The sequence below is a fragment of the Dermacentor silvarum genome, chromosome 9 (assembly GCF_013339745.2).
Source record: "Dermacentor silvarum isolate Dsil-2018 chromosome 9, BIME_Dsil_1.4, whole genome shotgun sequence".
NCBI classification, from domain to species: domain Eukaryota; kingdom Metazoa; phylum Arthropoda; class Arachnida; order Ixodida; family Ixodidae; genus Dermacentor; species Dermacentor silvarum.
The window spans coordinates 88,266,212-88,281,771 of NC_051162.1; the positions used below are offsets into that span (position 1 = coordinate 88,266,212).

At 47.2% G+C, this 15,560-nt stretch overlaps 1 protein-coding gene across 1 annotated transcript; it reads right to left on the reverse strand.

Annotated features, from left to right (window-relative positions):
- Positions 1-2,638: 2,638 nt before the first annotated feature.
- Positions 2,639-4,977, reverse strand: LOC119465367 (acanthoscurrin-1). Its single transcript, XM_037726153.2, has 2 exons — positions 4,758-4,977; positions 2,639-3,367 (listed from the first exon to the last, which is right to left on the reverse strand). The coding sequence occupies exons 1-2, from the start codon at positions 4,761-4,763 to the stop codon at positions 2,681-2,683; spliced, it is 693 nt and encodes a 230-aa protein (XP_037582081.1). The 5' UTR covers positions 4,764-4,977; the 3' UTR covers positions 2,639-2,680.
- Between the last annotated feature and the right edge of the window lie 10,583 nt (positions 4,978-15,560).

Consider the following 15,560-nt stretch of genomic DNA (forward strand, 5'->3'; position numbering starts at 1 on the left):
AGGTCACCGCGCCTTCGGCTCACCTTCCCCACGTCGCCGTTCACTTTCCCCCATGCTCCTTCGCACCCAGCCCGTCCAAGCGGAAAACTGACCGTCGCAGTTCCGGCGGCAAGAACTGCGCTCATGTCGAAAACTGCAAGGCCTCGGTGTTTTCCTGCTAACGATATCAACGTGTGTATTGAGGGTGCGGCTGTACAAGCGCTTGTTGATACCGGAGCTGCTGTCTCTGCGCTCAGTGGTGAACTATGTCGATAGTTGAGAAAAATAACGATTCCGCTTTCTGATTTCTCCCTGCGTACGGCAACCGCGCACCACGTCCAGCCGTGTGAGTCGTGCCTAGCTCGGCTTGTCATTCAGGATGTTTTATATGTCGTTGAATTTGTCGTGTTGACACCATGCTCACACGACGTTATTCTGGGCTGGGATTTCCTTTCCACACATCATGCCGTTGTTGACTGTGCGCGTGCTGAACTTGCATTATGGCCGATATGTGATGCTCCATCTGAGCCGTGTTTCTCTCCTTTTCCCCGAGTGGCCGTCGCCGTGGACACTGATATACCTCCTTTCTCTTCTGTTCTTATGCCTTTCTCTTGCTACTCCACGCCCAATTCTACAGCTCAGTTTTCACCCTCCGAAGCCTTCGCCTCTGGCAAGAACTCCCTGCTTCCTATTGCCGTTGTCACGAATGATAACTTTTCTGGAACAATTTATGTTACGAATCGGTTATCGTCATCTGTCACTTTATTCCGTGGTGAATATCTGGGTCGGCTTGAGGACATTGACTCCGTTTATCCTCGTCAATTGCCCGATGATATGACCGACCTTCCTGTCACCAGTATTACTTCTGCTACTTCAAGTGCTTCGTCATCCTCGGATGTCTTCAACAAATCAATTGATTCCGAACTCTCATACAACCAGCGCACCCAGCTTTTGGAGCTCCTCAACCGTTTCCGGACATCTTTTGACCATGAACAGCCTTCTTTGGGCCGCACATCCGCCATCGTTCACCACATTAGCACCTGCACCCACGCACCTCTGCGCCAGCGCCCGTATCGAGTCTGCCATGCATAACGTAGTGTCATTGACGACCAGGTTAATGATATGCTTCACCGCGGCGTGATACAGCCCTCACACAGCCCTCGGGGCTCACCAATAGTACTGGTGTAGAAAAAGTACGGTAGCATCAGATTCTGTGTGGATTATCGGCGCCTTTATAAAATCGTACGCGAATATGTTTATCCTGTGCCCCGAATCCGCGGCGCCCTCGACTACCTGCAAGGAGCAGAGTTTTTCCATAGGTACTGGCAAGTACCTATGGAAGAAGTTGACTGCCCAAAGACTGCATTTGTCGCCCCCAATGAGTTATATGAGTTAAACGCGATGCCATTCGGCCTTTGCAATGTGCCTGCCACTTTCGAACGCCTCATGGACAACATCCTTCGCGGGATCAAATGGCACACGTGCCTGTGTTATCTGGATGACGTCATAGTCTTTTCGAGGGACTTTGATTCTCATCTCACCCGCCTCAAGAGTGTTCTCACTTGCCTTTGAGATGCTGGGCTGCAGCTCAATTTGAAGAAGTACCATTTTGCTGCACGCCGCCTCACCATCTTAGGCCACGTTGTTTGCAAGGATGGCGTTCTTGCGGACTCTATACGAAGCTTCGAGCCGTCGCTGAGTTTCCTCGGTCAACTACAATGAAACAGCTTCGCAGTTTTATCGGCCTTTGTTCATATTTTCGCCGGTTCGTCCGCAACTTTGCGTCCATCATCGCCCCTTTGACACAGCTTCTTGCCGACAACCAAGACGTATCTGCTTGGCCTCCCGCTTGCGACGACGCATTTGCCACTTTACGCCGTCTCCTAACTTCCCCTCCTATTTTGCGCCATTTTGATCCGGACGCTCCTACAGAAATCCACACGGACGCAAGTGGTGTCGGACTCGGTGCTATTCTGGCCCAACGCAAGTGTGGATTTGACGAGTACGTCGTCTCTTACGCCAGCCGCACTCTCACCAGAGCAGTACAGTTGCAGTACAAACTTTCACACAAAAGTTGCGGGTTACTTTTGAGCCAAAAATGCAGTATTTTGGATGCTAAGCGCAGCTCTGCTTATAAAAGGACCCTGCTCTAAATTTATATGTGCAAGCCTGTTTAAAAGAGGCTTTGAAAACGTCCAGTGCAGTAACATCCTATTAGGAATGAAAGATGTACCTCGTGAAATAAATTCTTACGCTTGCCTTGGAAAACGGAACGTGAGAAAGTAAATTGTACTTGTATAGGTGTACCATAGATACCCTTACTTTGTCTTAGTACATCCCGGCGTGCTAGCAGGCTGAATCAATTCAGTTCAAGCACTTGGCAGTATTGTGTGTGCCATGAGAACTGATAGTGGCATTCTCCATTTTGTCCGACACGCTGCAAAAACATTCAAGAGCAGTGAAGCAAAACCAGCCTAGCGCTGGTGTTCTACGATTACGTAAACGTGCTCGGTTTCGGAAACCCGAGCTAACCTCGAGTACTAGTTAATAGAAACAACTTGCGTAGCTACCTTTTTTGTTGTGCTTGGCGCGTTTCTTGACTTGAAAAAAATCTTGTATCGTTGCTTCCGTTTTGGACCGCAATTCAAAGCACAGTAAGTGTATCGTAAAAACAGGTTTTATTGTAACGTGTATGGCGCTTTTAGCCGAGGTATCCTCCACCGAAACCAGAACCGGCGTTGTGTCCGAACGACGACTGTCCGTATCCTCCCTGGTGACCAGCAGCTCCTTTTCCAAATCCAGCCGAGCCCTGATTGTGTCCAGAGCCGAAGGTCTTGCTGTCAGATGCCGAGAATCCCGAGGTGTGGCTGTAGCCTTGATTGTTGTTGTAGGCGTTCACGTTCCTTGTAGAGGCACCGCCGGCGAAGCCCGCGGATCCCTGGTTGTGCCCAGCAGCACCACCCTGGTATGCTCCCTGGTGGCCGCCAGCCGACGAGCCGTAGCCGGATTGGTAGCCGCCGCCATAACCGAGACCGCCGCCATAGCCGAGACCGCCATAGCCAAGACGGCCATATCCGACACCACCGTATCCGAGACCACCATATCCGAGACCACCGTATCCGAGACCACCGGTTCCAATTAGACCAGTTCCAGCCACAGCCGGGCCAGCGAGACCGGCTCCACCATAGCTGCCGAGTCCAGCAACTCCGATACCTGCACCTCCAAGACCACCGCCGACGAGACCGGGTCCCACACCGGCACCGTAACCGCCGACTCCGAGACCACCGCCCAGGAGTCCTCCGCGCCCTTCAACCTTCTCCTTCTTGGCGGCTTCCTTGGCGAAGACACCGCAGGCCACGAGTGCGCAGACAGTAATGGCGACGAAGCACTATATATACGTGTGGAAGAATGTAATGCCATGTCGTTAAGTAGAATTGGACAGGACCGTAGCGCTCAAATCAACTAATAAACCTACACCAATACTCACCATTTTACTCTCTTGGAGTCTGCAGTGCGACCGATAAGTAATTTATTAGAATAAAGTGAAGTTTCTTCAATATTTTCAGAAATATGTTCCACACGGACCAACTGGAGGTCGTGGAGACGCATCTATGTCGTTAAGCGTCCTTTCATTGTCCTGAACGTTTGTTATGATATTGAAAAGCATACACAATCTTGCAGTGGTACGACGTGTGAGCTGCGGCGCATGCACCTGCCCCTAATTCAGCAGAATGATGGACATTCTTACTAATTCATTTAATGAAGCCCACCATCTATACAGGTCCATTTTTATTTCCCTTGTATTGTCAGTAATTGTAAAGGCGAGGGCCCATTCGGGAGAAGGACCAGACTGTTGTCGGGGAGATACAAGTCTTGAGACCGAGACACAACGCGTCGGCTCGTTACCATACTTTTTTCTATCTCGTGCCCATGCAACTCATGCTGCTATGACACGCGCGGTCATCCAATCTTCTTTCTTCTTCTCTTTGAACGTCGCTCCATGGAGAAGACGACGCTGCTTGAAACAAACGTTTCAACAACCCTCAAGGTGATTTCAAATGAGCAAATCTGTTTAGCTTGCACTATCATGACCCCGGGTAGAAGGTGTGGCAATCATTTGTTTCTTGAGGATTTGAGTGAAAAATTATCTGTTACTGTCAAGATAACGAGTGCTGTCTGAATATCACCTTATTTGAACAAGCAATAAACTGCAACAAGAGTAAAAAAGAAATGTTTCAGAATAAAGTGAAACAGCGTCTGGTATTGGAATAATTTTCAAATAATTAGAAGATTAGCGGAATTATTTTATAGCAGATGTGGGGTATTTATATAAAATGTATTGTTTACTTACAGTCGGTTTCAAACGGCTACGGATTATGGAATGTGGAAAAAAGAAGCCGTGTATATCCACAGACTCGGCATGGAGCCTAGCTTTACGATTTCCTGCGTTTTCTACAATATACTACCATCATAAACTGCACTGAAATTCGATGTTGTCTTTTATCGTGTAATTACTCAAGTTTTCAAGTCTACTCTGTGTATACATTTTCTTTTCTGCAGTTTTATGCGCTTTACTTGGTACATAATTTCTTGAAGAACTGCTCATTATTGCGTTTCCTTTTAAAGGAATAAGAATATCAAGCACTAAGTTGCTCGGAAACACATTAACTTAGTGATATAATAGATACATTCTCTTGGATATTTGCTAAAAGGAAGCACTAACAATAATCCTTCTGAACTAACGATGTTACCGTAATAACAAGCAGAAGCAGCCTCACCTTCATTGCTGCGGTGATTCTCGTCTATCTACTCGCGGACCACGGGCACAGGACTCCTTAGGCGGTATGATCGATCGTTGGCAGTGACTGAATCTGTCGCTCAGTGGCCCGCCTTTTATACCCGACTTGAAGCTGGCCCCAGACCACTAAGTGAAAACACAATCAGAAAACAGGATATGACGGAGATTTGTTTCCACGACTCCATCGTCGTCGTCGGCCTTATGCTCTCAGCACTGAAAGAATTCAGACGCGAGAAGTCGAAGTCGCCATCTCTCAACCTAAATCTGTCTGAGGGAACTACGCGACGATCGGCGTTCTGCGAAACGAACGCCATTTCCGCTCAACGTTGTACTATTCGCTCGCCCCTCGGCTACAAACCTACCAGCCCACCCAACACTTCCCCTCTCCCCCACTACGCACGATATTTTTTTCTAATTCCTAAGTGTAGAATGTGTATATATCGGACGTCCGGTAGCACTCGGGATTTCTAGCTCTTCAGTGTACCTGAAATTCGCGTCCTGTATTTTCCATAAACGTTTCGACAGAATTAGAAGTTACAAGGTGGGCTGGCTGGGTTTAAGCACCAAGAAAATGTGCGCAACTCTTTTGTTTAAATGACGTATCGATCCCTTGTTTTTGTGTCTCTATTTCCATGGTCTGGAAATGCTTCAAACATTTAACTGCAAGAAAAGGTGCTTGAGAGCTACAAGTCTTCTCTGTGTAGCAGCTTCAAGCATTCGGGTGTATGGTGCACATAGTATTAGGCCGTGTAACAGCGCCAGAAACACAAAAAAAAACAGGAAATGGTTGGCCCTCCCAAAGTAATCCGAGTTGCCTGCGATGGGTAAAAAACAGGTGGGCGGATGATTTCAATTGCAACACGTCATTCTCTCGAAATCACCTTCCTTAGTTACTTATAGCAGAGCTACACAGAAAATTAATGTAGGTAATGGCACATTTTTTGGAAAAACGTCTCAAAACATGACCATGTCTGAGCATTGCCAAAAAAACGCGCCTATGCTTTTATCAGTGACAGGCTTACATCACGCAATTGGTGCTTTAGAGTTATATAAGACATTGAAAAGGCAATTCGTGAAACTGTGTAAATTGGCCAACTGCAATTTTGAGTCCCCGTGCGAGTTAATGTGAGCGTGTTATATAAATTTGACTGAAGACGCGGAAGAGCACTCATACTACAGGTTCTTCCCTTAAACATTTCTTTAAAATAAAGCTGCAATTATTATACGGCAACGTTTAGCGGAATACGGTAAAACGCGACTTGTTGACCTCATAAGTGCCTATGGAACTCTGTATGGCCTACAATACGCACTCTAGGCCCCCAAAATGAACGATGCGGAGGAACTATAAATTTTATGAGTCAGTTCCAATGAATACTTAGGTGATAACCTGACCAATTTTTTTTTCTGGTGAAAAAACAGTGCACTGAACCAGGTAAAAGAATTGACACACAAAAGCGCTGAATATCATTCGCCAAATGTACGTTCTGTTCATATTCACCGCTCGTGCGAGTCACTGTATTTTCTGTGTCATTGCTTCCTTCACAGCTATTTAAACAGCAGCAATAACAATAGAATTTGTTATATTTAGCCACAAAGAAGTTGTTACGCTATCGCCAAATATTTCCACTGAGAAATTTAAATCAAACTCTATTTATTTAACTCACGTGACCTAAACCGCGGATAACTGGTTAAATTATAAAAGGTCATAAAGCGTTGTTTCAGAAGAAATCGACAAATCACTGCCTTAAATTGTAAGCAAGATACCTACCTTTCAACAGCCGAAAAAAAACTTCCTCTTTCTGGGGTATTCCGTGCCAAAACCAGTTCTGATTATGAGGCACGCCCTAGTCGAGGGCCCCGGATTAGTTTTGACCACCTGGGGCTCTTTAACGTGCACTACAACGGAAGCCCACGGGCGTTTTTGCATTTCGCCTCCATCGAAATGCGGCCGCCGCGGCCGGGATTCGATCCCGCGACCTCGTGCTCAGCAGCGCAACACCTTAGCTACTGAGCCACCGCGGCGGGTAAGACAAAACGAGGGAGAGCCTTTGCTACAGAGGTGAAGGCAAAAGTTTGCAAAGAAAGGGTGTAAGACGTCGGTTCAACCGTTCTACGTGAAAATTAGGCGTTTCTCGTACTTATTTACCAGTTTCAGTTAAGCTTTAAGGCGATAAGCTTAGATGTCTATGTTGGCGGTGCCCTTGCGTGACTATGGCCGACGCCGCAAAGAGTAATAAAAACACGTCCGAAAATGCTCGGATTGACGTCACATTTCTCAGGGAGGCTCCCGTAAACATAGTTGTTTAGTGGCTTTGAAAAGAAGAGGTTCGGGCGTCCGTGGCGGAAAAAAATCCCCCACCACCCCGACTGCGCAGGCCCTCCGCGTGACGCAAGGTGTTAGCGTAGGCGATAACCATCCCGAACCACCCCGACCACGCAGGCCTTCCACGTGCGGTAGGGTTTTGGTGAACAAAAATTGAATTTCTCACAGTGAAATTTGTCAGAAAAATGATAAAGTACGACTTAACCACAACTTACAGACATGGTGGCGTCGGATTGTAATTTGAATGTACGAGAAAACATAATTCTGTTACGAGGAAACTCAAACACAAACCTCTTTTCCAGCATTTCTATCATACCAACACGACGCGCTCGGCTCATTTACTTTCTAAAATGCTATTTAGATGGCGCTCGCCTCCTCGGCAGCTTAGGGAGCTTACATGCAACGCCGTTGCATGTAGGCTCCCTACGGCAGGTCAAATTGAGACTTCGCCTGCCTAATGCATTTAGGACACGCGCGCGCATCGGAGCAATAGCAAACAATTAATAAAATAATAAAAAAGGTGCTAGGGCCTTCACATTTTAATATAAGACGACTTATATGGTCCTTGGAAAAACGTCTTCCCAGCAATGCACTTCTGTTTAAAAGTGAAGCCGACTTTGAGGTTATTGGTGTAAGCTTGGTCTTTGTAAGCTGGTTTTCCCACTTTCTGTGTTGAGGTGAAGCCCACTGAAACAAAAATGCGGTACGAACGGGGCTCGATAACGCTATCGCGTTCCACTCTTAAAGGCGAAGCTTAAGCGGGCTCCAATTTTCTAAATGCGAAGCATTTCTTGGCGAACATTTGCCACTTTGACAGTATCTATCTATCTATCTATCTATCTATCTATCTATCTATCTATCTATCTATCTATCTATCTATCTATCTATCTATCTATCTATCTAGCCGCCTACATCTTGGTGCTCTCATGGTCGTTTCGTTAACTTGGTATTTACCGAAATTGGCATAGTATGACAAGAGTGTATGACGAACATAAATGATAGGTCATGACATGAATATCATGACATTTGCGGCATGTAGGTCATGAGACAGCCGTTTACGTCTTGATGCTCTCATGGCCATTTCGTTAACTTGGTAGGTACCAAAATTGGCATAGTATGACAACAGTGCGTGATGAACATAAATGATAGGTCATGACATGAATGTCGTGACATGCGTTTTATGTAGTTCATGAAACAGCCGCCTAAAATGACAATGAGCCACCGAAAAAACATTAACACTCAAAAACCACTGAAAGGGGTTCGGACCAACGTTCTTAGACCACGTTGGTTCGGACGTGGGTACAAAGGGAAGGAAACGCTAAAAGGTGATGGTAGAAGTCGTACTCATGAGCATGACTGCAAAAATAACAATGACTCGGCAAAAAAGATTAACACTCAAAGACCACTGAAATGGGTTTGCACGCCGGTACTAAGTGAACGAAACACTAAAGGATGATGGTAGAAGTCATACTCATGAGCATGACTCAGCAAAAATGACAGTGACCCAGCAAAATAAATAACACTCGAAAACCACTGAAACGGGTGCGGACGTGGGCACTAAGTGAAGGAAACACTAAAGGATGGTGGTAGAAGTCATAGTCATGAGCATGACTCAGCAAAATTACAATTACTAAGCAAAATATTAACATTTAAAAACCACTGAAATGGGTTCAGACATGGGTACCAAATGAACTAAACACTAAAGGATGGTGGTAGAAGTCATAGTCATGATTATCACCCAGCAAGAATGACAATGACTCAGCGAGAAAATATTAACGCTCAGAACCCACTGAAATGGGTTCTGACGTGGGTACTAAGTGAAAGAAACACTAAATGATGATGATAGAAGTCATAGTCTTGAGCATGACTCAGCAAAAGGGACAATTACTCAGCGAGAAAACATTAACACTGAAATGGGTTCGGGCGTGGGCACTAAGTGAAGGAAAAGGCTGATGTAAATGTTGATGGTCAAAGTCATAATCATGAGCTTGACTAAGGCTTTCGCCTTAAGGCCTCTTAGGCCTAGCTAAAGGGACTCCTGAGGAACTCATGACATGAATGTCGTGACATGCGTGTCATGTAGGTCATGAAACAGCCGATTACGTCTTGGTGTCCTCATGGTCGTTTCGGCAACTTGGTAGGCTCCCCGCATACTGCTTCGCGTCACTGTAGGTCATGAAGCAGCGAATTACGTCCTGGTGTCCTCATGGTCGTTTCGGCAACTTGGTAGGCTCCCCGCACCAAAGGGCAGCGAAACATCATCAACATCGATTCCCATTGCTTCTTAACCTATTCAGTCAAAAGCAGTAAGTTGCGACCACCAGATAATTGTTTAATTTAGTTGTTTTCGTCTGACAGCGCTGGCCGACAGGCTTGACGTCCGACGAAAGGACGAGCACTCTACGCCTACAGCGTTCATCGGCCTCCAAAGAAAGTATATTCTGTGCAGCGATGCGATTTCGACACCCTTACGGCTGAGCTTTTCCTGCATCGCTTTCCGCACTGAAAGCTCGCAACGCCCATCAAGACTTATGGCGGGGCATTTGAATATACAGCTGTAGTGGCAGTCCTCCGAAAACAAATTGCGTGCCTTTGAGAACAAAATGACGTCACTTCTGTTTTTAACGGATATGACGTCACATTATTTTTTTTCTGCCGGAAGTGTTCCCTCCTCTCATAGATGGCGCTAAGCCCCATGAACCGCTGATAAACCGCCATGTTTTGAACGTATGGGCTTCTATGGAAGCTTCGCTACCAGGTATATCTACCTTGTGATTAACTCAAGCAGGCTATACTTTGCTATTTGTCGCAGCCCCGTTTCAAGGTTGACACCATGGCGCTTGCTTCCCCAATTCGACATATTGCATCGTGAACTGTGTTGTTCTGTATCGTTGTTTAAACGACAGTGAACGTATAGCGTTCAACTTCCTCTGTTTTTTTTCTTCTTTTAATAGGCTGAAGGCCGCTGGATGACCGGCTTCAGCCGGGTCCACACCGGACCTGTGCTTCGTAAAATCGCTGCACTTGATCATGGGGTGCCGCCTCGCTTATATGCCGGTCTACGACCCAAGGATTTGATGGTGTGCACCGAAAGAGCAATCGCGACTGAACGAGGCTCGCGCGCGGGCGCGTGCAGACCAAGGAGGATTAAAAAAAACACCGCATATCCACGGCGTGAATGATGATGAGTGGGCGAAGCTCCGGAGGGAATCATCGGTAAACCGTGAATCTTCCGTGTAATTCGCCCAGTCTCGCCGCACTAAATCGAACGATTGACTTCCACTAATGACACGCGCCATATGTGACGTAATTGCTATTTTATAACAGCGCCCTTCATTATAATTGCACCATCTCCCGCTTAAGGGGACGCTAGCACAAACGCGTTAGAAACGTGCAGTACTCTCTAGTAAGGGGAAGAGGCCACAGCGTCTTACGCAGCCGTTTACACATGCCGGAACGTGCACCGCGTTTGCCGACGCCATCAGCGTTTATGAATACGGGGGTAAGGCGGAGAGGCCACGGCGTCTTACACCAGCTTCTTACATGGGCCGTAACGCGCTAGCACAAACGCGTTAGAAACGCGCAATCTTTCGTTAATGTTGGGTATTTATTGTCATCGTGGTGCGTGTGTCCATGTGTGCTTCGTGGCGTAGTGGCTAGCGCCGCGCGTTCGGAAGCGAGGGGTCCCTGGCTCGATTCCGCGCTACGGACGCAACTTTCGGAATTTCTTTTTTCATAAAACTAGACGTGGCTACCTACTACGACGACGACGACGACTACTACTACTACTACATACTACAGAGGAGGGACAGACCCACACCCTAAGGAGCTTCGCCCCTAAAAAGCGTTTTATAAATAAAGAAAGACACAGTTAGATTCATTCAACGTAAAGAAAGTTCCTAATCACTTTATATACGGATGGCGAGAAAGGAAGAGACAATTCTGTTTTACTCGATCATTATCGATAAATTCTTTTTTTCAGCGCCCAGCGCAAGCGCGCCCACCGATAGCGGCGGCCGTTGAAGCCGCTATCACTTGCTGCAATGCAGCCCTTGAACTGGGCAGAAAGGCGCACTCGTAAAGTCAACCTGTTACAATACGCCCCCCCCCCCCCTTCCCCCTCACATGTTGTGTTGTGTTGCTTGCCGACGTTTGTCTGAATTTGCTGACGTGGGTCGTCTCATTGCTTCTTAACCTATTCAGTCAAAAGCAGTAAGTTGCGACCACCAGATAATTGTTTAATTTAGTTGTTTTCGTCTGACAGCGCTGGCCGACAGGCTTGACGTCCGAGGAAAGGACGAGCACTCTACGCCCACAGCGTTCATCGGCCTCCAAAGAAAGTATGTTCTGTGCAGCGTTGCGATTTCGACACCCTTACGGCTGACCTTTTCTTGCATCGCTTTCCGCACTGAAAGCTCGCAACGCCCATCAAGACTTATGGCGGGGCATTTGAATATACAGCTGTAGTGGCAGGCCTCCGAAAACAAATTGCGCACCTTTGAGAACAAAATGACGTCACTTCTGTTTTTACCGAATATGACGTCACATTATTTTTTCTTCCGCCGGAAGTGTTCCCTCCTCTCATAGATGGCGCTAAGCCCCATGAACCGCTGATAAACCGCCATGTTTTGAACGTATGGGCTTCTATGGAAGCTTCGCTACCAGGTATATCTACCTTGTGATTAACTCAAGCAGGCTATACTTTGCTATTTGTCGCAGCCCCGTTTCAAAGTTCACACCATGGCGCTTGCTACCCCAATTCGACATATTGCATCGTGAACTGTGTTGTTCTGTATCGTTGTTTAAACGACAGTGAACGTATAGCGTTCAACTTCCTCTGTTTTTTTTTCTTCTTTTAATAGGCTGAAGGCCGCTGGATGACCGGCTTCAGCCGGGTCCACACCGGACCTGTGCTTCGTAAAATCGCTGCACTTGATCATGGGGTGCCGCCTGGCTTATATACCGGTCTACGACCCAAAGATTTGATGGTGTCAAGGAGGATTTAAAAAAAATGCTGGAGTGGCAGTCCCCGCACTTTCTTACCAGCACAGGTGAAGCAACAGTTTGCCCGTACTTCTACTCTGAAAGAGGGCCGTGACAGCTGAAATCTGCTAGCAGCTCACATCTTTTTGGTCAGTTATTGCAAATGCTAGGCTAATTTGAAATTAAAAGCTCGAACCTTTCGCTTAAAATATTACCTTTTTCTGTGTATTAATATCATGATGTGCCATAAAATTTGAAAATAACTTAAGGCTTTCTTCTGAAACCAGCGACAGAAAGGAAGACGTCCAACGATATCTGCACGGTTAAATTGTCCACCTACAAACAGCAGGGAGTGGGAAGAAAGTGCTTTGTATATTCCCCGCCATTTCCTAACGCTATTGCTTGCCTCTGGTAAGATGGCGGCGGTCCGGCTTCAATTTTGAGACAGCAGCTCCACTCCAGCATTTTTTAAAAATCCTCCTTGATGCAGACACACGCTTTATATATATATATATATATATATATATATATATATATATATATATATATGGTATCCGAACTAACGTTAGCCAAGCTGTCTAAAGAAAAAAAAATCACAGCATATCCATGGGGTGAATGATGATGAGTGGGCGAAGCTCCGGAGGGAATCATCGGATCTCCCGCCTAAGGGGACGCTAGCACAAACGCGTTAGAAACGTGCACCGCGTTTGCCGACGCGATCACATGACTGCTGAGAGAGTATACCCCCCGTATTCATAAACGCTCCTCGACTTGAACTTGACTTGCCACCGCTTTGGGCAGCGCGTTCGAAACGCGTTCAAGGTAAGGCGGAGAGGCCACAGCGTCTTACACCAGCTTCTTACACGGGCCGTAACGCGCTAGCACAAACGCGTTAGAAACGCGCTAGAAACGCGGCCTTTCGTTAATGTTGGGTATTTATTGCCATCGTGGTGCGTGTGTCCAAAACTCGGAGTATGCTTAAGCTTCGCCTTTAAGAGTGGAACGCGATAGTGTAGGACGCCGTTGTCGTCGACACACACCATATATTCTGCGACCTGGGGCCCGATCAAAATCTGGAAAAGCTCGGTTTTCAAACATTCCCCTTAATGTTTCCTAGAACCAAAGGGCAGCGAAACACCATCAGCATTGGAGGATGCTTAAGCGTCGCCATTAAGAGTGGAACGCGATAGCATTCAAAGGTCCCTGCCTGCTTATTATAATTTTTTCTCGTATATTCAAATTACAATCCGACGCTATCACGTTGGTATTTTGTGGTTAAGTCGTACTTTACGATTTTTTTGACGTATTTTACTTTGAAACAATTTTTTTCATTAACGCCTTGCGCGACGCGGATGGCCCACCCGGTCGGGGTGGTTTGGGATGATGTGGTTCGGCATGATTATTTCCGCCAGACGCCGATGCTTAACGCCGACGCCGGATTTTCAGCGACACGGGGCCCTTAACGCTATCGCGTTAAAAAACTGATGTTGGAGAGTCTCAGACACTTGGAAACGTTCACAGTTCGGGCTATCCATACGGCCAATAAGATGTGCATAGCGTCGAGTGAAGGCGACGTCCAGGCGAATCCGGTCAAGCATGCTTGCTTGCCATCGCTTGACTTTAGCCGGGAGGCGAAAAGTCCTGCCACAGTCTATTTCTAGCAGCAGCCTGTACCGATGGTCTGGTTGAGCCCAGATATGTGCTGCGCTATCTCGCGTGAGTGTAGTCATCAAAGAGTTTACATCGGTTCGCGAGTAAGGAATATTTACTTCGACAACTGTAGGAACAGCGGTTCTTGCTCCCGCATCAGCTAGCCCGTTGCCGGCCAAGCCAGCAGTGACAAGGTACCCATTGGATGGTAATTCAGTGCCCGTTCCCCTGAGCAAGATCAAATATTTATAGGATCTCTAAAGCTAGCCTGTAATACTGGCTTCTCCTCGAGAGAGAATCGATGGCTTGCCGCGCTGATCTTGCGTCAGAAAGAATATTCCATGTACGCGGTGTCAGGTCGGAGACAAAAAGGACAAAAATCCCGTGTTGCGACAAGCTCTGCAGCTGTTGGGGCGATTTGTGGTTCAATTTGTATTGGCGAGATCTGCCCAGCTGAGAGATAAGAAAGGCCGCGGTCGAGGCGCATGAAGTAATCGATCCCTCTTTGTACATGTGCCCAGAGCCGCCGTATAGCCCAGCCAATTGGGTCAACGTGCGTGGCTTAAGGCCGTGGAAGGGATACGCGACTGCTTTGAAATCCCAGGTATATGAAGGCGCACCTTTGGTCTATGCAGTGTCCATGGTGGCAGTTTAGGGATGACGGTAGGTGCGAAGTCTGAGGGTATGATATGCCCGTGAGTAGTGAGACATCCTGAGTAGGTGCAGCTTTGGCGATTTTCTTGAATTGAAGACAGGGGATGGTGTGTGTCGAGTCTGCCGTCGGAGGTGAATTCGAAGTGGAATGCGTTCCATAGGTATGTATAGTGTCCCATGGAGGTATATATGACAATGCCTTATGACTGCGTATGGCTACTAAGATTTATGATTATGTCTATAGAACACTTGCACTGAAAGTCGACATAGAAAGTAGGCTACAACAGTCGACGCAACACGAAACGCTACCATGTTTCCGCAAAAACAAATGTCGCAGTTTCACCCGAAAGGCGAAGCATCAATTGCGATAGCAAATTAGTAGAGAGCTATACGGAGTAAGGATAGTAGTTTCATCAGCTGTATAAACTTGGACATGCAGCAGCACCAGCAACGCGCAGAACTGTTGTCGACGCCGTCGGCGTCGACACCGTCACCGAAGTCACCGAACGCACGCGGCGTTGGTGACTTTTGCCGGTGCCTCTGGGGGCGGCTCGGAGGTTTTCGACGAGATCAGAGCGGGACACTCGTCATCTTTACCACATTCTCTAGTCTTTGCCACATTCTCGCCTCGCAACGTCTATATATAAATACGCATTTGATGCCGCAGCTAAAGGTCGCCTGCCCTCCCTCCCTCCGTCCCCCCACGGCCTTTTGCGCGACGGAAGAAGTCGCGTTTGCTCTCTATATATGGCGATTGTAAAGGAGCAAAGAGACGCTTAATTCTGCAGCCCTTCAGGGAGCACAGCGCAGAACGCGCGTTTGATCTCCGCCATGCGTTCGCTCCCCGTGATAGCACGCGTCCCTCGGGCGCTTTCACTAGCACATAAAGCATACGGCACGCGGCGACGATTTCATCGCCGTTTGACGCCATACGGAACTTCACGGCGACGGTGAGAGCGACGGTGACGGCGACGTAGATGGCATAAATCCACTTTGAGTGTCCATATAATTGCTATCGCAATAAAAAAGCCTCTGTAGGACAGCAGATTAAAAGATTTAATTTGGTTTTACTTAAGAAAGCACATAGAACACCTACAGTTGCCGCAACAGTCAGCGCAAAAGAAAGTACAGAGTACAGTTGCCGCAACAATTCACTATAACACGCAGAAAGAA